This window comes from Phaethon aethereus, assembly GCF_964289735.1.
Source record: "Phaethon aethereus genome assembly, chromosome: 7".
NCBI classification, from domain to species: Eukaryota; Metazoa; Chordata; class Aves; order Phaethontiformes; family Phaethontidae; genus Phaethon; species Phaethon aethereus.
In genome coordinates, this window is record NC_138583.1 from 15,433,938 (window position 1) to 15,457,440 (window position 23,503).

A 23,503-nucleotide genomic window follows, 5' to 3' on the forward strand; every position below is an offset into this window, starting at 1 on the left:
TTGTCTTTAATGGTTTTATATGCTTGTCTTCTTGTATAGTCAATGTCTAATTTTTAACAAAAAAAACCCCACAACCAACCAGAAAACCCCACCCTACGATGAAATACTGCCAAAGCTGTTGAGTTTGAAGTGACACTCTGAAAGAAGTGTCTTGCAGTGATTTCCATTCTTTGTCTCTTCAGACACCTGTGTATGTCCTAGAATGTTTTTTGGGGGATACATTTGTTATGTTCTTAACAATTGGAGATACTGGTACTGTACTCTCTGAAAGCAGTCCAAAAATAAATTTTGGTGGTTATCTTTTATGTATTGTAGTGAGACTTAGAGCTTAATTCAATGCTTAATTTAGCTTAAGCTGGTGATGCTGACAAAAGAGATTGTCATGTCCCTGGCTACCCCTGTCTTATCCCAACAAAGACTTCTTGTGCAGCAAACTGGAAAGTTATGCAAGTTAAAATTCAAACTTGTTTTACCCGAAGCAATGTCTAGGTTTCTCTCTCTTTATTCTGAATTTCCTTTGACTACTGAAGGTATTGCTGGCAAGTGGTAGAGGATTGTTGATGTATGGTGTTTTTAATGACTGATGAATCTTTGGAATCTTGGATTTCAGGCCTTAATCCTTAAAGAACTCTCTGTTATCAGAGATCATGCTGGCAGTGCCTGTCTCAGAGAACTGGACAAGAGCAACAGTCCCCTTATCATGGCTCTCTGTGGTTCTAAAGGTATGGATAGCTAAGCTTTGGAAGTAGATTGCTTGCTCCATCACTGTTCTCAGAATTACTTGTTCTGTCTTTATAGTTTGTTTTATGCAGTCAGTTGTGCAAGTATTGAATTTGTCTTCTATAGGTTTGACGTGAATCCTCTCAGCAAGTACAGGTTGGGTATAATTAATTAAAATCAAGCTCATGCGCTAGTTTTTGTATCTTTAAATTTTTAGTACAAATTGAAAAACATCTTATTTGAACTTAAGATGTTCTTAAAACTTGAATTAATTCATCAGTAAAAAGCTTTCAGTTGCATTTCTGACTTGAAAGTATCTATACCACATACAAAAATCAACTGGAAGTGATGTATTAAGAACTGGAACTAATATTTCAGCCATCTTCACTGCTTTATTTCTGAAGAACCACCTGTGTGCCAAATATTTGTTTTATACTCAAATTCATGTCTGAACTTTCATTTGTTTTCTATGAGAATTTGAATAAATCACTTGACACTTTGCTTTTATTTACCTGTCTCTAATAAATTGTGGAAAGCCTCAGGGTGACGTTTTGTATTTCTAAAGAAATACTGAAATCTAAGAAGAATATATTAAGTGTATAATTGTGGGGGGTGGCAGCCATTGTTTGCAAACATGTTCAGCAAATAAAACCTCTGAGTTAATGACTTAATTCTCTGGGACTCAAATTGTTCTAGAATTCTTGTTAGACACTGAACCTTTTTTAAAATATATTGTTAAAATATGTTTATTGAAGCAATTGTGAAGGAAAATACATAGGTTAGAATCATGGCTTGTATAATCACAGAATCACTAAGGTTGGAAAGGACCTTCAAGATCATCAAGTCCAAAAGTATAAAACAAGTATAAAACACAATCCAAAATAAAAAAACAGGATAGTATAAGGACCGTATTCAGACAGTGGTGGCCTGAATGTCTATGATCCAAAGAAAAAAATTTTGAAAGGAGTTGTTAGTTATATTGTAGACTTAGTTACCAGTTTCTGCTTAAATGCTGAAATGAACAGGACAAGTAACAGAAAAGCTTCTTTAACTGTTGCAATTCTAAATGCATTTTTGATTAATTATGAAGCTAAATAACAGATCTTCCTAGGAGTGGAAACAGCTGAGTCATCAGAGGAGCACTGATATTTGTGAGGAAGATGTTTTGGTTTTTTCTTTCTTTTCAGGCTCCTTCATTAATATATCCCAGATGATTGCTTGTGTAGGTCAGCAGGCTATTAGTGGGTCCCGAGTGCCTGATGGATTTGAGAACAGATCCTTGCCTCACTTTGAGAAGCATTCTAAGGTAATTCGGTATGTTTGCAATACACTGTAAAGGAAAGTGAAACAAGTTGCCTTAATCCATTTTAAAAAGGACACATAATAGGATGTGCTGTCATGATATGATGAAGGAAAAGGATCACATACCGTGAACGTGAAGTGTTTTGGATGTGATTTGAGAGTTAACAGTAGTGTTGTAAACTGCCATAGGATGTCTAGTTAGCTTGAATTTTTACAGCTAAGCCTTGCTTAGACCTTTCTAATTTAGTACGGTTAAAGTAAGTCTGATGATATATTTTTGGTTCTCTTGAGAGTCCTAAAAATAATTTAAGTCTTGCGTTCTGTTTCACCAGACTAATACTTTTAAGTACAACAGCTGGGTGTGTGTTGGTATCTTTAGACAGGTGCAACATGCCAGATAAGCCATTCTGGAGTCTGTTGTTTGGGTTTTTTTTTCTTTCTCCGCAAGGATAGATACTATGGACTAATCTGAATGTTCCATGTTTGTGTTCTGTTCCACATGAGGTGATAAAGAGTATCATGCACTTGTTAATACAATTCAGTGAGATTCATTTTATTTTAAAACTGCTAACTGAAATCTAATGATCAGTAGAGAAGGTTCTAGGTACTAGGCATCAGTCTTGTTAGTGTTTTAGTCAGATAACTCAAGTGTCAGATCGTAGCCATGACACTTGCATTAGTCACTAAATGTCCAAATTTCAGCTTCTGAGTTCTGTAACATAAAAGCTTTTCCTTCTTGAATAAATTAAAGAACAAAAAATAATTCATTAATTAGATGAGAAGGAAAAAGTTAAATTTCAACTCTAGCTTTTTTTTACTGATTTAGGAAGTGCTACCTATTAAATAACAGCAAAAAATTATCTTCTAAGATGAACCTCTTTGTAGCCTATACATTGTTTTATGTGATCATGGAAGCAGTTTGGTTTTATTTGATTTAAAGAGATGCCTGCTTAAAGTTTGTTGGCAAGAACTCTTCTTAGAGGTAAGAGCAAACCATTTGAAAGATTAGTTATGTACATACCATTTGCAACTTTAAGGGAGGCCAAAGTGTTAGAAATTGCTGTAGTGTTTGCAAGGACTGGCTAGAAGCGTGACAAGGCTTGTAGAAGGAGAAAGAAAGTCTGTTAGATGAGTTTGGAAGAACTAGGCAGGGGTTTTGAAGCCTTTATTCAGATCTACAATACAAACATTGAACTTCAAAGTTAAATGCAGCTGAGATGATTGCTCTGTGTTTGTGTATGTATTGGCTAACTATCTGAAAGAATTTAGGTGACCTAGAACGTGTTTTTCTGTAACATGCATACAGGATGTACATTGCATTTTAACCTTTTTTTTCCCCCCTCTTTTCTGTAGCTCCCAGCAGCAAAAGGCTTTGTTGCTAATAGCTTCTATTCTGGGTTGACTCCCACTGAATTTTTTTTTCATACAATGGCTGGTCGAGAAGGTCTGGTTGACACAGCTGTAAAAACAGCCGAAACTGGATATATGCAGGTAACTGCCAGCGGGCTGGGGGTTTTGTCGGTCTTGAAGAAGGATGATATGTCTTAAGTGCATATTGAGGTGAGGGGTGGGGGAAAAGTGCATACATTATGTGTCCATGTTTGTTTTCAATGTAACAGAGTAATTTATACTGTGGAATACATGAGACTTCTCTACTCTCCAGTAGACGTGAGGTTTGTAAATGAGACCTCAGGCGGTGTTGCAGTAACGTGCTTGTATTCAGCTTGAATATGAGTGATAAAAGCCCTTGTTCTATGGAGTTACTGAGGACTGCTTTCTGTGTAGTGTATGTCCTAAAACCCATGTGAATGATGGAAGCTTTGTCCATACATTATAACATAGGTTTGAGTTGTAAGTGCTTTTTCAGATACCGTGTTTCAACAATGAGAAACAGAAAACAACTCCTTGGTTTGGGTTATTTAAAAAAAAGATAGTCTGGATGACAGAAATATGGCTAAAGCTCCCTTTCAGTATCTGTCCTCTTTAAGTAACAGGCCCCTTGGCCACATAGACCTGGACTTAAAGTTCGGCAAGGTTTTAGTGTCTTTGGCGGTCTCTCATGTGAAAATAAATGTCCCTCCAACAATGCTTCTTGCTATTATGAGCAGTCGTAACACTTCAGTGAAAATATTTAGGTATTATTTTAAGTATAGTCCTCTTCACGTTGTAACAGGCAGTAGAAAAGCCAAGATAATATGGGGCTGGGGACATGTTCAGAGATACACAAGTAACTATACAAAAACTGAAATTCCTTTTGAGGTGGGTGACTAATTAGACCATCTGTCTCAAATGAACAGGATAATGTTTTTATGTGTGTAAGTATATGCAAGTGTATATAAATAAGCAACCTGCAAAATATTTTTCCTCATCAACCTTACATGAATAAATTGTAGCGTTTGGAATTTGGAGAAAAAAAATATAAACATTTATTTCATCTTACCTTTTTCCTGCTCAGTGAAAAAAATTACCACATATCATTATATTCTTTAGAGAGCTAATTTACTTTCAAAGAACAATGAAGTCCATCTTTCACTTAAAACAGTTTTTAACCACTAATGCTTTATAGCATGCCTTCTTTTTGGGAGGTAGAGGGAGGAAGATAGTAGTAAAGGGATTTCCCTATACAATGAATTAAAGTAAGAGAAGTAGCTAACACTGGTAGAAAAAGGGCACCTACTTACTGGATTTGATGGATGAGGTCTTTGTTTTTTGTCAGTGAAAATAATTGTTGACTGGTTTTGCTTCCATAAGCAAAAAGTGTTTTATCCCTGAGAAATAAACCTGATTGGAAGAATATGAATATGCTGTCAAAAAACCTCCAAATTCCTTAGATTATAATAGGTTCTTGCAGCTTAGCATTAGGTTTCCTATGTGATGGACTTTCTAAATGTGGAGAATTGTGTTGTTGCTTTAAATTTGATTATTGTTAGCTTTCATGTTCTGCGGAATGTACAGTAAAGCCCTAGGGATAATGTATGACTTGCAGGTTTTCATGTCTGGTAATCACTGTGTCAAATTCATTTTCTGAGTCCAGTTTCAATGCTTTTTGTAATCCCTATCAATAGCTATTTTTAAAAAGATCCTGTTTATTTCCTTACACTTTTTTTTTTCTCCCCCCTTCAGAGGCGGCTGGTGAAATCACTTGAAGATCTTTGCTCACAGTATGATTTGACAGTCAGAAGTTCTACTGGTGACATTATACAGTTTATTTATGGAGGAGATGGCTTGGATCCTGCAGCCATGGAAGGAAAGGATGAACCACTGGAATTCAAGCGAGTTCTAGACAATATCAGAGTAAGGATTATTGAAATCTTTGTTGGAAGTGTGAAAAGATTATTAAGCATGTAGGAGGAAGTAGTAGATTGTGGGGAGAAATGTTTCAGTTGAAGAATTTAATTTTAAATTGTGTTTTGGGGTAGTCCTGGTCAGTCTTCCAGCATGTGTATGCTAAGAGTTATAGATATTTTTTACATTAGAACAGAGAACTAGGACAACTGTGCATGAGCTGTGAAAAATACGATTTTCTTCTGTGCTTAGACATAGTTCTAGCGACTAAAATCCAGCTCACTAGATAAATTATTACGGGCTTAGTTGGGTAGTAGATTGAATTTCTATTACACAAAGTAATTCCTTATTAAATCAAGACATGCATGTTCTTTGTGTTGAACTGCTTCTTAAGTCAGAGGCCTGATGTGTTGTTGAATAACTCTGGTAATACTGTGGTGTTTGAAGAATGGTATTGTTTGGTTTTAGTTTGTGGTTGGTTTGTTTGCCGGTTGTTCCCTCCCCTCCTCCACTCCACCCATCGCCCCAAGCCCCCAAGATGAAAGCCTTTTGATGAAATAACTGTTCAAATTTCTGTAATGTGAGTGTAAAAAATTGTTAGAATTAGAAATGTGTGTGTGTATACCTTCAGATTTCCATAAGTAAGTAGAAGTGTAAGTGGAGCTTCTGTTCACAATAGTCTGGTATTTTGTAGTAAGAAAACCCAAACAACACAAAACTAAAGAATGCTGTTAATCTATTGTATGTATCTATATTTTAAGTTTTTACAATGGAGCTTTTGTGCCTATGTTTTATCTGAAGAAGTAATTTTTTCCTCTTAAGGCTGTATATCCATGCCGAAGTGAACCAGCCCTTAGTAAAAATGAATTGGTGTTAACATCTGAGTCCATCATGAAGAAGAACGAATTTCTCTGCTGCCGAGACAGTTTTCTGCAGGTAACTATCTCATGTCCTTATCACACAGCGATTAGCTTTTGCTTGTAACTCAAGCAAATAAAATGGTTTTATCAATCTGTAAGAGCAATGGCTGAATTTTATGTATTAGTAGCAGGAAGAATAGGTTGTTCAGTTAATACATTTCTGTACATATAGGGGGTGGGGAGGTAGGACTAGCAATTTTAATTCTTATTATGGTAGTTGTTCATGTTCACCACAGGAACTTTAGAAATGAGAGAAAAATCTAGTTAATTTTTTTATTTTGAGTAGAGGGTGCTGCTAATATGAGATCTTGCTGGAATTTCTCACTATAGCAAGATGGTACGGTAATTATGTTCTTCTGCTGGGATGTCAGAAATTAAATAATACTCATTGACTCTATATAGGAAACCACTAGGACTGAGTCTCATACTCCATTATTATGCATATGTTTTGATATTGTCAACTTTCTGAATAACTGTTTTTACTCATTTGGTTGTTTTCCTGTAATAGAAACACCACCTATGCACTTACACCTAGTTACCTTGCTTTCCTGTGATCCTAACCCAGCAAAAAACTTCTGTCATATGAAGTGCTTTGCTGGACTGGACTTATCTTCTGGGGAGTACTTACATGTCTTTTAAGTATAACTGGATGTTCACATGGCTGCTTGCACTTTGAAATGTAAAAGTCAATTTACGTGAAAGAGCATTAAGCGATTTAAATATTTAAGAGAGCAGCCACACTTAAGACTGCTTTAGCAGACAGTGATAAAAACTGTAGCATTAAGCTGCGTGCGGACATGTAGAACTGTTACCTTGATGAACCTTCTGATTACTGGCAGTGATGAGAACAACGTGAATTTAGTGACCTGCTTTTCAAGGGTTTCTTTTTAAAAGATCAAAGTGCTTCAGAGCAGAAAGTGACAAATCTAGTAAGCTGTTGTTTATAAACCTGATTTGCAATTCTGTTGCTAGACCAGAGTTGAAAAAATAATTATATCCATACATGAAATATGCTGTAAATCTTAACTGCCTCTCTGAAGGGAAAAAACCCTGCAATATACTAATATCAAAGTTTGGAGATGGAGCTGTTCTTTGAGGTGTACATCTTTCTAATCATATCAGGAAAATCTAAATTATTGCTCTTCATTTCAGAAGCACAGTTATGGCTACATCACCTTAATGGTAATTAGTTTAACATTAAAATCTTAAGTTTTAGATACTGTTACATTTTCTTCTTTCCTTTTCTTTTTCTGTTCATCCTTGAAGACATTAACTGAGACAGGTTATGAAAAATATAATGAGGTAATTGCAGCATGTGTGTGCACTGTGTGAGCATTAATGTTAGTGCTTTTTAGCTAAGCTTTTTAGTATGTAGTGCTAAGTAACTGATTACCGTATATACGTTACTGCTTGTTAAATTATAATGTAGGTGTTCATCACAATAATTTACACAATTCCTTTTTAATGGTAAAAACCCTGACATGTGAATTAATCCCATAGTTGAATTGGAGGATTTGAGGAAGCTTTCTTTTAGTATATGACTTTCCTTTCTAAAACTCATTTGTTCAACCTTTAGGGATATTAGCATGTTTTTCTGATGTCTTCATAGCCCTTCCTTCACTTTTCCCTTACAGAAGAGAGGGGGAACATTCCCTTACCAACAATTCTTATTGCTGGTATTTTACCAGGAGGTTCCTATAACGGGCATACGCACTCTTGTCCAGAAAACAGTATGTCTAAACAGCCTTTTTCAAACAGACTAGCATTCATTCTGCCTGCACTCTACCCTCACTGGAGGGAATTCAGCTGATGAAAAAGCAGATTGTTGGTTGGCACAGTTACACTTGTGTTAATATTTTTAATGTATTTGAGTATATTAAGATACAGGTGAAGGGAGATTTTTGTGTTCTTCTTAATGAAATGGGGAAAATCTTTAGAAACCCTCACAATTAAAAAAAAAATCCTTTTTCTGTGTTTTTTTGGAGATGGTACAATATGAGTACTGGGGAGTGTGGTGCAGACATGGAAAGGGCTCAGCACACAGCCTGTCGGTGCTGGGATTTGTAGGGCTGACTCAATGGATCTGCCTGGACTTGAATGGATTATTGCTGAATCTTGTGGGATTGTCTGTACGACTCTGCATTTCAGTGGGCTTCTTAACTGTGAGGATTCTTATATTAGCAGTGCTTCACAGGTATAAATGATCCCACAAGCTTAAGTGCTGGGAAACATGATGCAAACACCCAAGTGACCAGGCTTTGTATCCTGGACTGCTGTTTTGACTAAACGTTGGCTCTGTAGGAGCTGCTCATGTTGGGGCAGAGCTTACTGAGTCAGTTTGGCACCTTTTTGTTAAACAGGTCCAGACTAAAAGACTTTGTCAGTTTAGACTAGGTGAAAGAAGCAATAGTTTCTGCAGCTGGCTCTGGAAGGTACATAGCTGCTCTCATAGAGGACAGTGTTGCACTGACGATAACTCCAGAGAGACAGACAGGCGCAGCAAAGCGGGAACTACATTTGTAGCATAAATTAATCCATAGTTTGGATGAACTGCCAACAGATAATTGACAGTTGACAGGAATAAATGATTTCCTCTGTTCTTGTGCATGAATAAAACTTCTGACAATGAAAAATAAATCTCATCAGAGATTTATCTTTTATTTCTCATCTCTCTCTTTTGGCTCCGGTGCATGCAAATAATGTATCATTTGGGTACCTTATTTTTACAATTCAGAATGATACACAACAATTGATTTAGTATGCTTGAGGTTTTTGGCATTTTTTAAAGTATTTTGCTACTCAGGGACTGTCAAAGAGGAAAAGTTGACAGTATATAGTTGGCCAAAATGCTATTTGCATTCCTGTGCTGTTTTGGTCTTAAGTCTACCCTTTCTCCACACGACCATATGACTAAATCTTCAGCCAGTATGACAACTTCTTTTGAGGAGTTAGTGGTTATTATTACTGACCCTGGCTTTATGTGAGTAGGTGAAAATTTAAAAGAACTTAGTCTTAAGTGTTCTGGAGGCAGATGTTAGTGTTACACTTTCTGCCTTCTTCCCCTTCCACTCCTCCTTTCCTGCCCCTCCACAAAAGAAGCACCTTTCAAGATAGAATTACTTTTAAAGTCTCTCCATAATGTTTTTTTTTCCCTCTAGATCAAATGTTCTGGGTGATTTTCTCCAAGTCCTGCAATATTCCTTTTTTTATGCATCTGTAGTGTTTCGAATACCACATTATTACTTAACACTTATTTTAGGAAATAAATCGAATTATCTATTTTATGGAAAGATTTCAGGGTCAGAAATCTTGAAAATGTGAAGTATGTAATTGGTGAATTAATATGAGTTACTGCAGGGCAAAAGGGGCAGAAATGTATGAATGCATCTTGTTGTCATCCAAGTGGGGAAACAACTTGAAGGATCCGTTCCAGCAGCACACTTCTGTTGTTGGATCTTTCATTTGAGCTTTGTTCTGGTATTCACCGAAAATAATGTACTGTCTGAAAATCCCTTGAATATCAGTAAAAATACTGTTATTCTGAGAATGTGAAGATTCTGTTAAGATGTAATAGAAGTGTTTTGATAATGATTTATGAATATATTTAAAAAAAAAAAAAGGCAAGTAATTTTCAGTGCCCTGCTCCTGCAGTGGTTGGAAGGAGTCCAGTACTGAGTGAAGAAGAGGCGATGTTATAAAACTATCATCCTGGTTGTAACGCAGGGCTAGTGGGGTGGAAAGGATTTAAAAGAACTCTAAAAATCAAACGGCTCACTCCTTCATGGAGGCTTTCTTAAATCGTTATTGAAGTAGACAGGAAGGATTTCCTCTTGCTTTTTGTTTATATTTTGGTTTTGATAAGCCTGTGTTATGGTAATGACTTGCACTGAGTCCACTTTTATAGAAGAGTTTAATCATGGACCTTTTATTTCATGACTTCTACAGTACATATCTATATCCAAAATGTAATGCTCAAATGATGTTTCCATAGAAAAGTTGGATATTTTTCTGACAGTATTGTTTCAATTTATGTTCCAGTAAAGACTGATAGAACTAGTTTTGAGTAAACCTGGGAAGAGATTGAAAGGCATGGGTACTGCTACATGTTAAATGCAATTCTCTGCAAGGCCTCTCCACAGCATAGAGAAGTTATTTGAACTTGTTATTATTAACTATGTTAGGTAGAGACTGATGTGTGTATGGGTTTTTTCCCCCCAAACAAAGTACATCTTGAATCTCTAAAACCTATCCAGCACGTGACCTTTATATACTTCCTCTCTCGCCACAGTCTTTCCATTTTGACTTATTTTGAATACTGAGAAGTGAGAATGTGGTTGTGTCAGTATACAGGGAAAATAAGAATTTGGATATTTTTAAAATTTTTTTTAGGGTGGTAGAATCAGTTTCAGTAAGTGGTAGGTGGGAAGGAAGGATCAACCAAAGTCAAATCTCTTAAGTTTTCAGTGTGTGCTCAGGAAGGATGCTTTTATTCAGCATGGACCATATTCCTCATGTACTACTACTAATTTATGGTTACAAAAGAGTGAATCTGGTTTGATAAATTCTAGCGTATGAGTGTGTCTAAGTTTTTTGATGTTCCTCTCTTCATATTGTGTATTGTCAATTTATTATTGTAAACATTCCATTTGGAGCTCTAAGCAAATAACTTACACCTGAAGACTTTGATATGAAGACCATGTCTTTGCTTACTGTTGTTTTAATGTAATTTCAGGAAATTAAAAAATTCATCAAAGGTGTTTCTGAGAAGATAAAAAAAACTAGGGATAAGTATGGCATTAATGACAACGGCACAACAGAGGTAAATAGTTTCAAGGAGGTCATTTATGTAGTTATTTTAGATCTTCATAAGCTATTGCTTTTCCAACTCTTCTATTGTCTTTTCAGCCTCGAGTTTTATATCAGTTGGATAGGATTACTCCAACACAACTAGAGAAGTTTCTAGAGACTTGTAGGGACAAATACATGAGGTAAGTGTTTAGCCTGTTACTTTCTCTCAATTTATACACCCAATTGCTTTGTTTGCAATCTAAGAGTGTATTTTGCTACTTTTACTGTATGAATGTTGGTTCTGTTGTGAATGCAATACAAATAAAGCATAAGAAACAGTTGGCCCTGATGATCCAAACATCGCAACGCAAAGGTAGAATGTAAAAAAAAAAAAAAAAAAAAAAAAAAGAATCGCCATCTACAGGTGGGCTTGTTAAGGCAGACATGTTCCCTTCCTCCCCCTCTTGCAGGAGATTGTTCCAAACCTCCAAAGAGTCTATGCAAAACAATATCTGAATAGATCAGTTGCAAATCCATATGAATCTTGTTGATTTACAAAGTCTGTGAAGAATTATGTCACGCTTTGTGCTCACATATTCGTGAATGTTATGCACTTGTAGGAACCTTTTGTTATTCTTGGTCTCTAACAAGACAGTGATAGTGTGGGTGTTTTCATCTTTTATTATCCGTTCAGGGTTGTTTCGTTTACTTAGACTGCTTGGATTTATTTGTCGGCATGCAGGCATTGGTCACATACGCTCTGTCGCCTCATGCTTACCTGCATCAATTGTTTACCAATATTTTTTCTTTTTCAAGAAAATTCATGTGTATGTTAAATTCTTAACATAACTATTTTAAAGCAATAATCAGTCTTCTGCTTTCAGTTACTAGGATTATTTGCTTATGTTTGTCTTAAGTGTTCTTAAACATAAATTGCCTATTTTGCTGTAGTAGGTTGTTTTAGCGTACTATATTATGCTGATCTGACAACTTAAAGATGGTACCTTTGGAAAGGACCTCATTGCTATAAAGATTGTTTTTGTTTTGTATACTATTGTCATTTTACCAGGAGAAATCTCTCAACTGGGATTTCAGCAATTTTTGGGTAGCTGTGACATGAATGTAAAGGGATTTCCAAATAGTAGTGAGAACAATAACCTCTACTTAAGTAATCTTGTTTTATGGTCACCCAGAATTAATTCCTTTAGATGTTACAAGCTAAATCACTATTAGAGAGCATTTTGACTTGGTAAGAGCTCATAGAGGAAAAAGCAAGAACCCGGATTTAGGAAGTGGTATTGTACCTTAAGTTCAGGGGTTGTATTATTTGCTCTAGAAAAGCAGATCACATGTCACTGCAAGCTGAAGAATGCTAACTGCAAGACCTGAACAAAATTGTAGGGGAGGGTGTAAACTACTGCTTACATGTCGTTTTGAGGTCACATAGTGTAGTGGTCTTCATTTTTTGTCCTGTAAGGACAACCAGCTCTCAAATTACATCAATTTTAGAAAGGGGCAAATGGGGGAATGAGCCCATTACATGTATAACTTGAAGAGAAAGTAGGTCATCAGTGTAGGGCTTTTGAATAAGATAAAAACAAGAAGGCATTAATATTAATTTTGTTTTTTCTGATTAAAAAGTAATCTGCATAATACTTTTTTTAAAGAAGACTTAATAAAGTCTCTTATGCTTAAACATATAAAGGGGTGTTTTGGAAATGTTAGCATATGGTATTTCCCTGAATGGGGAATACTGAATCTACTGCTTGATGCTTAGGAGGTAGAGGCCAAGTGTTTTATTTTCTGTTATGGATGTTATACTGGATCTGTGTAATACCTGTGTGACAGGGCATCTTCTTGCCTTGCATGAGATCAATGTCTTGAGTATTGGTGACCTTTTAACCTCTCTCCTATTCATTTATTTAAAAACAAAAACAAAAAACAAAACCAACAAACTTCTGGTATATCTTGTAGTGTAGTTCCTGTCTTTGCTTGCTTAGGATTTTATGCATTTTTGAGTTCAGTGTCTCTTTCTGTATTTTTTTTTAATGAGATAATTTCTTTATCAGAGCACAGATGGAGCCTGGTTCTGCAGTAGGAGCTCTTTGTGCACAGAGTATCGGTGAGCCCGGCACACAGATGACTCTGAAAACTTTCCATTTTGCTGGCGTTGCTTCAATGAACATTACTTTGGGTGTGCCAAGAATCAAAGAAATCATTAATGCTTCAAAGGCTATTAGGTACTAATGTTGTTTTGTTTTGTTTTTTCCATTTGCTTAAGTGAAACCTGATGGATAAATTTGCAATATGTGATAGCATCTCTCTGTTATCAGTAATATACTAGACAACATTGAATCCATGGAATACCCAAACCAGAAAAATCTCATGTCTTTCCAACTAAGTCATATTTAGGGCCAGAGAAGAGACAAGTTCTATTTTTCTGAAAATAAATGAGGTAAAGTTGTTACTTAGTAAGTTTAATACTCCGTTAGGAATTATATTAATAATATGTCTCTTACATGTTGTGAAACTTTCTGATGTTTAGCATAGTGTAGTTGAAGCATACCTATTTCTAGGTATCCATGAAGCCATACTTAAATAATACTAGAGTAATGTACCCCATGAAAATAGTCACTAGTTGTTGTGTTAGAATCTCTTGTGTGTCTGCTTGTTTTTACCAGCCTGAAGTACAGGAACAATAATTTTCTTAAATATATCTGAGGAAGCTGAAGGCCTCTCTATCTTATTAAATGCTACTCTAGATGATGAGATAGGTTCCATAAGTCAAGCTGTAATTCAAATTTCCATCTGTAATCTAGTTGAGCAATTTCCTAACTGTTTTTTTTGTATGTTTATTCTTTGTAGCACCCCTATTATAACAGCACAGTTGGACAAAGATGACGATCCTGATTTTGCCCGTCTGGTTAAAGGAAGAATTGAGAAAACTTTATTAGGAGAGGTAGGAAAATTTGTATTATTGCTGATGCTTTAGATGTAACCATTGGCCAATTGCTATGGGGCATTTTAACCATTTTCACAGGCTAACTATTTCATCCTTATCTCTTAAAGATTTCAGAATATATTGAGGAAGTGTTTCTTCCAGATGATTGTTTCATCCTAGTGAAGCTGTCTTTAGAGCGCATTAGATTACTGAGATTAGAGGTAAGTTGTTCAATTGTTATGCAAAATATGCTCTGAGTAAATTCCAAAGGGTCTCTTAATCCTCTCTCAGAAACAGAAATCAGACCAGTGGAAGTTAAAAAAGAAAGTAAATTAAGGATGTCCTGTGGCTACATTACGTCTGTAATTACAAGAGGAAAAAAGCGGGTAATTTTTCCTTTATTTGGAAATGAGAGAACATACATTAATTTCGTGGTGTCTTGCTAAATACAAGGATGCCATTTCTGTCCATTAGTTAACATACTGGCCGATACCCTCAGCGTAGGGTAATATTTCATGCAGTTGATCAGAGTAACAATTTTTGTTTATTTTTCTACATTCCTCTTCTTCATATTCTGTTGAAAGAGTGCTGCATGTATTTGAGCAGATTTATGTATGCTGGGTGGTGCCCTGATGTTTGCCTGCTGACTTTTGCCACAGGTGAATGCAGAGACTGTGCGCTACTCTATTTGCATATCTAAACTCAGAGTAAAGCCTGGGGATGTTGCTGTCCATGGAGAAGCAGTTGTATGTGTGACCCCTCGTGAAAATAGCAAGAGTTCAATGTATTATGTATTGCAGTCCCTGAAGGAAGAACTACCAAAGGTAAAAACAAAGGCTGTCTCATGCTTTTGAGGTAGGCAATCAGTAATAATAATTTGGAGTTCTGTGGTGGGGAGGACAAAATGATTCTTGTCGGTATTGACAGCAAAGGTGGGCTGAGTCCCTGACTCTCATTGAAGCCTCGATACTTTCCTTACAACATTTACTGAAGCATTCTGAGTGCGGCAGTTGTATGAAATAATTATATCATTTTCCAGATAACATCTAGGATCGAACCACATGACAGTATTGGGCATTTTTGCAGCTTTCTGTGAAGAGACTGTCTACTTTGGATTTTAAAAATAGTGATAAGTGAACCTTATTATTGACAGGGATGCCGTTTCAGTTGTGTGGATCTACCACCATTCAGAGACCCGGGTCTGAGTGTGAGGATATCTGGCATAAAATGTAGGTAGTGAGTAAGGTTTGTAGGACAGTGTGAATGTCACATTTGCACTAGTATATTTAGGAGCAGGAAATCTTACTTCATATGTATTTTAATTGAGCATTTACTCCAAAGACTGGAGCTTCTAAACAGGTTTGGATGCTGGTAGGGGTTACACCCTTTTATACTGCATTCCTGTACACATCCAAGTTACCAGGTTTTTTTTGTTTTGTGAAGGTTGTAGTACAAGGTATACCAGAGGTTTCTCGAGCTGTCATTCATATTGATGAACAAAGTGGAAAGGAAAGATATAAACTTCTGGTTGAAGGTGATAATCTGCGAGCTGTTATGGCCACTCATGGAGTGAAAGGAACAAAAACATCTTCTAACAACACTTACGAGGTAATGTTCAAATGGGTACTGTGGGTTTTTCCCCATAGCGTCTTTATTACAAGTGCTTGTTTGTGCTCAGATGCAGCAGTTGATGTCTGTTCAAGCCTGATTTCACTAATAGTTGTCAGAATGCATTAACACAAGAGAATAATTCGACTGGCAGCACTGTTCACTTTGAAGAAGCTTTTTCTATAAATATTTTTAAAACAGAGAAGTACAAAAGGGTACTAAGGGAAATAGAGTATTATCTGACATCAGATGTTATTTGTTCCAGGAATATACTTGTTCCAAGTGTTTGGTTGTTCATTAATCTAACATAATCTCTTGTGTAGGTAGAGAAGACACTAGGAATTGAAGCTGCTCGGACAACCATTATCAATGAGATTCAGTATACAATGGTGAACCATGGTATGAGCATTGACAGGAGACATGTTATGTTGCTGTCTGATCTCATGACTTACAAGGTTTGTACTAAGCTTTTTCTGAATGTTACATTGGGCTGTTTAAACAAATTAATTTTACCATGTTTGAGAAGGATGGGTGAGCTAGGGAGATGGAAATCAGTTACAGGTTTAAAGAATTATAAGTTGTACTTACCAAATACTGTTGTTTGTATATCAAACAAAATGCTTAATTAATCTAGTTCTTGAGGGCAGGGGGGAGAAGGTCTATTTTGAGTGAGAACAAGTTGATATAACGAGTAGGGAATCATAATTTTGTATTGGAAATAGGAATCCTAAAAACTGTGGTATGAAAATCAACTGTTTGGTTGTAACCATGCATGCAATTTAAGGCTTGCAGTGCAGAAAACCGCATGGGGTGTGGTTGATAGCAGCTGCACTGTATATAAGAGTCAAAGGATACAATATTACAAATAGAATCAGATTACATATAGACTATGAACAGTCTTTCAGAACTTTTTAGTTGAAAACTGTCTGTTCTTTATTGGTTGACTTTCTTTCCTTTGCATCCGATGTGTTTTTTAGATTTGAGTACACTTAGTCAAGTAATATTTTCCACTTTTCCTGCCAGAGTGCAAGGGTAAAATGGATGAAGGAGTTGTGACTTCTCCCAAAACTGTAGGGCTTTGTTGTACTGAGCTGCAGCAATCCCCAGAGCCGGCTGTGTGGAGCTACAACACAATAGTGGAAAAGGGCATAAGAGTGCAGTGTTTTACACTTGTTGGGCTCCTAGCATTCATTCTTTTGTATATACTTGTGACTTGTGCTTCTGTACGCAGTCTGTTACAGTCAGGATGTTTGTTAGAAACAGAGGTGGAAATAAACCAAGTTATTTAAAAAAAAAAATTGGTTTTTTTCCTGGAGAGTGAAAAAATGAAGATTTAACATCTTCCATAATCTCCTGGCAGATGAAGTCAGATTTATCAGTAGACAATAGGCAGTAGCTTCAGCATAGTGCTTGCAGACCCCACTGAAGTTTGTAGCTCAAGAACTAGCTTATAATTATGTGTTTTTTCTCATGGTCATGTTTCTTTCAATCTTCCTAGTAATCTTGCTTAAAAAAAAAAAAAATCTGTTAACCATTTATAACACCTTCTGTTTTGTATGAATAATCACTTCTGTTTTACTGAAATACTGATTACTACCAAACTGTTAACCTTCAGGATCTTTAACTGTGAAGCAGCATATTGTGACAGTGCTGTATTGCAGATAGTAACCTTTTTACTTACTACTTGTTTCATGTGTTCTGTTGTTCACTTGATTTGCTTCTTTAGCAAGCATAACTGACCTCCAGCCACTATTGTGATAGTCTGTCTTTGGGTTTTTTCATCAATCAAGGGTGAAGTGCTGGGCATTACTAGGTTTGGTCTGGCAAAAATGAAGGAAAGTGTGTTGATGCTTGCTTCTTTTGAAAAGACTGCAGACCATCTCTTTGATGCTGCCTACTTTGGACAGAAGGATTCTGTTTGCGGTAGGTATTGGAAATTCTGTTGCAGTTTGTGGTCCTTACCCAGCATCTGTAAACCTCTTCAAAGCATTGGATTTTTGCCCTTGTTAAGCTTTCTCCTCAGCTTATGTGTCAAAAACTTTAGGTCTTAAGGCTGATCCATACTTCCTGATCCTAGAAGTTTGGTGGATGTTTCTCTAGTTATAATCTCAGTCAGAGATCTTGAAGTCAGTTGGACATTTGTTGTATGTTTCTTAAAGTAGGCTTTTAGTAATTCGGTTTTACTTCTCACCACATAGATCAGTGAAACACCAGGAAATTTGTCCCACTATCAGTAGTTCTGTTTTTTCAGTTGTGAAAGTTTGTGTGTCTTCAAGTCCTAGAACTGATTAAGGAATCTAGTACCCCATTCAGTATTTAGGTTTCTTTTTTATTCCTATTAAGAGGTAGGAAGATGTCTACGTCTCAGGTAGCATAGGTGAGTATCATACTATGCATAATTTGCCAGTTTTACTTAGAAAGAAACAGAAGGGCAAAGTTCTTGACTTCTTCAGTTAGTTCTGATACAAATAGATAAAAATAGTTTGTGGTTTGGGTTTGTTTTTTTTTTTTAATTAGAAGCCTTGTTTATCAGTACTCCATTCATTAATAGAACAGAGAAGATCCCTGTCCTGAGAAATTTTTTTAAGTGTATCTGTTCTTCAGTTTTAAAGTTAAGTTCATTAAGATCCTCTGGATCATCTTTTAATCAAATTAATGAAAGAATCTGATAAGAGTTTAAAAATATATGTATACATGCACACAAGTGCACACATACATACAGCCAAACTGAAAATTCAAATAGATGAGTTTTGTCATTCTGTTTGTCTCTTAATTTTTCATTTCTGCCACGTACTCTAATATTTGGAATTGAAATTATTTTTCGTTCTTTAAACTCCTTTGCCCCCATTCCTCCCAGATTTCATTCTCCTTTAAGCTACATATGTTTTGGAATGATTTGTTAACAAGTCTCTATCTAGTAGGTTAAACAGAGAAAAGGAGAAGTCAAGCAGGTTTCACCCTCTTGATCATCTATTTACGTAAGGCCTACCATCCTAGAGCTGTAACCACTCATTTGGAGTTTCTGGGTGCTAATGAAGTCTAAAAATATGAATGTATTATGCTAAGGTTTACTAGTTTGCATGTATTTCTAGGTGGTCTTAGAGAGTGTAGCCTATTTTAAACAGCGCTTTGTGGACAGTATATTTTCTGAATCACTGAAATATGTTAGAAATTTTTTAATACTAGTTTGTATTTTAAGAACTCTGACAATTTCTGGCTATCCAGCATTCCACGTGAGTGGGATTTTCTTGGGTTTTTTTAATTATTATTTGCCCATAATGAAAGCAAAGATCATAGGGAAGACTGATTCCATCCTAGACAGTAAGGAAAACAAAATGTTTTCTCAGAGTCCCCTCTGAGCTGGTAAAATCTTGTTTTCAATAATGTGGAAACCAAATATCTTTTCATGTTGCCTTCTATATAAATGTTTTAGTTCAAATCAGGAAATGGAATGGACAAAACAGAAAATTGTTGTCTGCCTACCAAAACTGAAGGCATGATACTGGCTTGCTTGTATGAAAAAGTGCTGTGCTGCTGCCTGACGTGGCCGTCGCTAGCTATCTCTGAATTGCTATGAAAAGAGACTCTTACACACTCATGGTTTTGCATCTCCAGAGCAGGAAAAAGTTACACACATTGCCAAGAAAAATGAGTATGTACCCAAAACCAACTGTAGGTGCTGAACGGAATGGCATCTCAAATCAGTGCTTCTCCTGAATGTATGGGTGTAGTTTTAGACCATGTGGCCTTTGAATCCCTTTTTGTCTTGTAAGATGTGGTTTTTTCCCCTGAGAAAATGGGGAACAGCTGGTTCCTGTTTTACCTACATAAAGACAAGCATTTTCTATTGAGAATTGCTGATGCCACCTTTCAGTGGGCAGAATGGGTTGAAACCAGAGCAGAAGAGTACATCCAGTTCCAGCACCACCCACTGGATGCCGGAAGCAGGATCAGCAGGAAGTGCTACTGTCTGCAAGCCACTGCTTAGAGATAGAATCAGTTTATCTTTCTGTCCCCTTCCCAAAGAGTAGCCAACAGCACTCTCATTTGTAACTTGAGTGGGAACTGACAGCTACAGATCACCGCTGTGATGCTCATTTTTATGAGGAAGTGGTCCGGAAGCTAAGTGTTAAAAATAAACTCTGCAGTAAGAGCAATACAGCTGGCTTCATCTCTACCTAGCTTCTTCCAGCTGAAAACGAGAGCAGCAGTTCATAGCTGTCAGCCAGATGCTTAGATCTGCAGTCGATCATAACTGGTGGTGTTACAAGACATTGCACTGGAGGAGTCTTGGGTGGTCATTAGAGCAGAGCATGCTGTCCTGGCAGTTCTTCTGCCATCAACAACATTGTTCTCTTCACATGTCCAATATGATTGTCATTGGCCTCTAGTATACATTAGTCTGAGCAGATATATAACATACACTTGGTTGTTACAGCAGCATGTTCTGTCCGAACATTTCTTCTATACATGACTGCTGTCAGATGCTGCAAACGATTACTTTGTCCATGAGGCAAAAGGGAGGTGGGGAGGAAGGGCTTCTGGTTGTATACATGGAACTATTACAAGGGAAGATGGATTCCCAAAATCTAAATGCAGTTTCCATGGTTCAGAGGTTGTCTGAGCTTGAAACGTTTTGTGTAAAAATTGTGCAAAACCAGGTAAGTTTTATTCTGCTAGGTGTTAGAAAGGCATTTCCTTTATCCTTTGTAACGTGCATGCTGTAGCGGCCTAAATATGCAGTAAGTGAATTCTCTTTTGCACAAGATTTTTAAGTTCATAATGTTGGAGAGTATGTGGTAGAAATGCAGCAATGGTCTAAGAGCAAAACTACAGAATCTTCTTCATTCATGTACATTTAAAGTACCAATCAAATCTTGCCAGAATTTTAAGCAAATCTATTTTCGTCCATTTTGTATTCAAAGGTACAGCTATTTATTGTTATTTTCTTAAACATTTATGTGAAGGTCAGTACTCCTGAGGATGTGCAAAAGTGTCATTTGGATCATCGTAACAGTTTGCCAAGGAAAAAAAGACACTGGTATCTGACAGATTACTTTTAATGTGGAACGTTCTTTGAAAAAGTTGTATACATCAGTAGATCAGGAATAGAAACGTGTCAGCACATTGCTGTGATAAATATTACAGCTATCAAAAAATAATTGGGACAGACTAAATCTTTAAATTCAAAACAAGCAGTTTTTGAATCATGAAAATGCAAAACCTGGTATAGATAAAGTAGTGAGTATGCTTCATTCACTGGGAAGTTGCAGAGGTTTCAAGGGAACTTGGCAAGGTTTCACTGAAGCCTTAGCACCGAGTCAGTCTTCTGCTGTTGGCACTGAGTGGAATGTGTCTTCTCAGAAAACAAACCTTCTGAAGCTCTTTCAGAGCTAGAGAAGGTGTTTAGGTTAGGTTTAATTTTTCCTGTCTGGAATTTAATTAACACAGATTAAATAACATACTGATCTGATGACCATAACATTTAACTTTATCTAGTGAAGAGACCTTGGTCTTTACATGTGAGGTTCAAGGAGATGTGGCAGGTATTGTACACAGAATGGGCAAATGGAAATAGTTTTTTAAATACTTGCTCTTCAGATGTTTGACACTTTATTTTTTTTTTTCCCCTAGGTGTTTCTGAGTGCATCATCATGGGAATTCCGATGAATATTGGAACAGGACTTTTTAAACTGTTACACAAAGCAGACAAAGAATCAATCCCTCCTAGGAGACCTCTGATATTTGACAATAATGAATTTCATATTCCCATTGTTGCATAGCACTTGGACATAATACAAGACAGCAAAACAAGAAATAGCAGGAAAACATCATTTAAATTAAGAAATGTATATTATCAGTTCTGTGTGTCTCAATAACTGTGAATTGGTAAGTGAAACACTATCAAAAGAATTGCCCAATTGTTTACCACCTGTTGTTAGTACAGACCTTGAAAGGAGAGGCTTCTCTGTACCAGAAAGTAGAAATAAATTTTAAAGTGGATTTAAGCTGATAAAATTTTCCTTTTCACGTGCTAGAATTCAATCTTTGTGTTAATGCGTGGAATTTGTTACTAACTCAGTATTAGACACGTGTATTCAGATTGGATTGAAAAAAACCAAAACTACAAGAGAGTTCTGTGAGCTTGCACAGAGTGCATTTGGAAAGGGGCTTTCAACAGGAGCTGCAAAGGTCAATCTGTAGCTGTTAAGAACAGAGACTTAAGAAAGCTAGAACCAAGTCTCTGATTAATTCATACTGAGTTAAACTTCAGGAGTGCTGTTGAAAGTGTTTGAAATATTTGCTCTTTGCGTGTGTTGTTTTGGGGTTTTTTGACTGTTTTTCATTTATCCCAAGTTATTATCTAGAAAGGGAAGCCGTTGTTATGTATTGCCATGAAATAATTTGAAAGTATTTTAATCTTTAACCCACTAGAGCAGTTTTCAGAATGAATATAGATTTTAAATTATTTCAGTGTGGTATGTTTACGTTTACTCTGGTGCTATGGAAGGAAAGAATCTTCATGTTTTCTTGTCAGCAGTGTTTGGATATTCAGTGTGCTCATAACAGGGGTGAAGGTCGGAGAGAAACAAAACAGAGAGAAAAGCTGAAGTTGTGCACTCATGAAGCAAAAGCAGGCTGCTGATTGATCGAGCGTATGAAAAGGAATGGCTTTGTGCTGCAGCTTGTCTTCATGTAGCAACGAAAAGTTAAGGCTACATTCAGAGAACGTAAATCTGTTTTTTTAAGTCTTAAGGTACCACTGTGTTTATTTTGTAAATCCTCCTCCATGCAGAGAAGACCTCATGTGAAATTCAGCATAACTATTCTCAAATGATTTTTTGTTTGCAGTGTGATAATAAGATATACTTCTGCTGAGATTTTGGCAGGGTAAAGATTGAGAATGGAATGCATTTAGTATCTGCTCTAAAAGCCATATATATTATGCTATCCCCCTTTTAATGATAGACATTTCAGAAAAAATTAAATTTTCTTTGTGATCTCAGTGAGATTGCCGTTTACTGATTTGTCTGTATAGAAGTCTAGCTCTGTTTCTTTTTAAAGATGTAATTATAAGACAGGTAGGGGCCAAATGGAGAGAAAACCCATAAACCTTTCCTGTGGATAGGTGCTTGATTTTATCATGGGAAATTCTACTGAAAGCGCTTGGTATTTTTATGAATAAAGATTTTTCTGAAGGTGTAAACAGGTGGAGTTTGTATTGGAATGGATAACCGCCTCTTTTTTTTCTTTTTTTGTAAATATTGTAGCTATTTAAATGGTGGTTTTACTCTCTTGTGTGTGTTAAAAATGTTCAGTAAATTGCATCTGTTATCATTGTCTTTAATATGACAATAAAAAGAGGCAGAGGTAAAGAAAAGTAAACCTTGTGTTTGTTTATTGATGCATTATATTTGTGCATAACTAATTATGCACAAATGGATGACCTAACCTCTATCTCCCTCATTTGCCTAGTTGTTAAGACAGTTGGGATTTACTGAGCTTAAATCTCAGGTATTCACAACCTAAATGAATATGTAATATCAAACCTATCTTCCTTAAAGTAAATACAAACACGTCTTGCCCTCCAAGCAGTCTACGTGCTTCTTAAGTATTTCAGCCAAAAATAGATTGTGTACAACAGCACTCTGAATTAGTAATTATTGTTTGGGCTTTCTGTACAGTCAGTAAACAAATTAACTCCTAAGCAGCTTTTTTTAAGGGTCAGTTTTAATTGTCAAAGAAATGGAACTTTGGGATATTTCTTAAAATTTACATGTTGATTAACTTTCTTATTTTTAGTGCAGGTTTCATTTTTAAGAAGTAAATGTTATTTTGCACATATTTCTCTATTTTCTAATTAATATGCAAAACGAAATTAAATACTGAGATACTGTAAATTTTCAAGTTATAATTTCATTTCTGAAAAATTACTAGA

The 23,503-nt window shown here is 36.2% G+C and overlaps 1 protein-coding gene across 1 annotated transcript in view; it reads left to right on the forward strand.

Annotated features, from left to right (window-relative positions):
• The window catches only part of POLR3A (RNA polymerase III subunit A), a gene marked incomplete at both ends in the record, with an annotated part of 36,568 nt that extends 15,221 nt beyond the window's left edge, over positions 1 to 21,347 (forward strand). The window contains 16 exons of the mRNA XM_082001963.1: positions 611 to 722; positions 1,908 to 2,026; positions 3,376 to 3,513; positions 5,146 to 5,316; positions 6,130 to 6,243; positions 7,494 to 7,529; positions 10,960 to 11,046; positions 11,133 to 11,215; positions 13,085 to 13,255; positions 13,881 to 13,974; positions 14,085 to 14,177; positions 14,616 to 14,780; positions 15,400 to 15,564; positions 15,888 to 16,019; positions 17,355 to 17,487; positions 21,199 to 21,347. Coding sequence (XP_081858089.1) covers positions 611 to 722; positions 1,908 to 2,026; positions 3,376 to 3,513; positions 5,146 to 5,316; positions 6,130 to 6,243; positions 7,494 to 7,529; positions 10,960 to 11,046; positions 11,133 to 11,215; positions 13,085 to 13,255; positions 13,881 to 13,974; positions 14,085 to 14,177; positions 14,616 to 14,780; positions 15,400 to 15,564; positions 15,888 to 16,019; positions 17,355 to 17,487; positions 21,199 to 21,347 — 1,962 coding nt within the window. The remainder of the gene's footprint in view (positions 1 to 610; positions 723 to 1,907; positions 2,027 to 3,375; positions 3,514 to 5,145; positions 5,317 to 6,129; positions 6,244 to 7,493; positions 7,530 to 10,959; positions 11,047 to 11,132; positions 11,216 to 13,084; positions 13,256 to 13,880; positions 13,975 to 14,084; positions 14,178 to 14,615; positions 14,781 to 15,399; positions 15,565 to 15,887; positions 16,020 to 17,354; positions 17,488 to 21,198) is intronic.
• Positions 21,348 to 23,503: the final 2,156 nt, after the last annotated feature.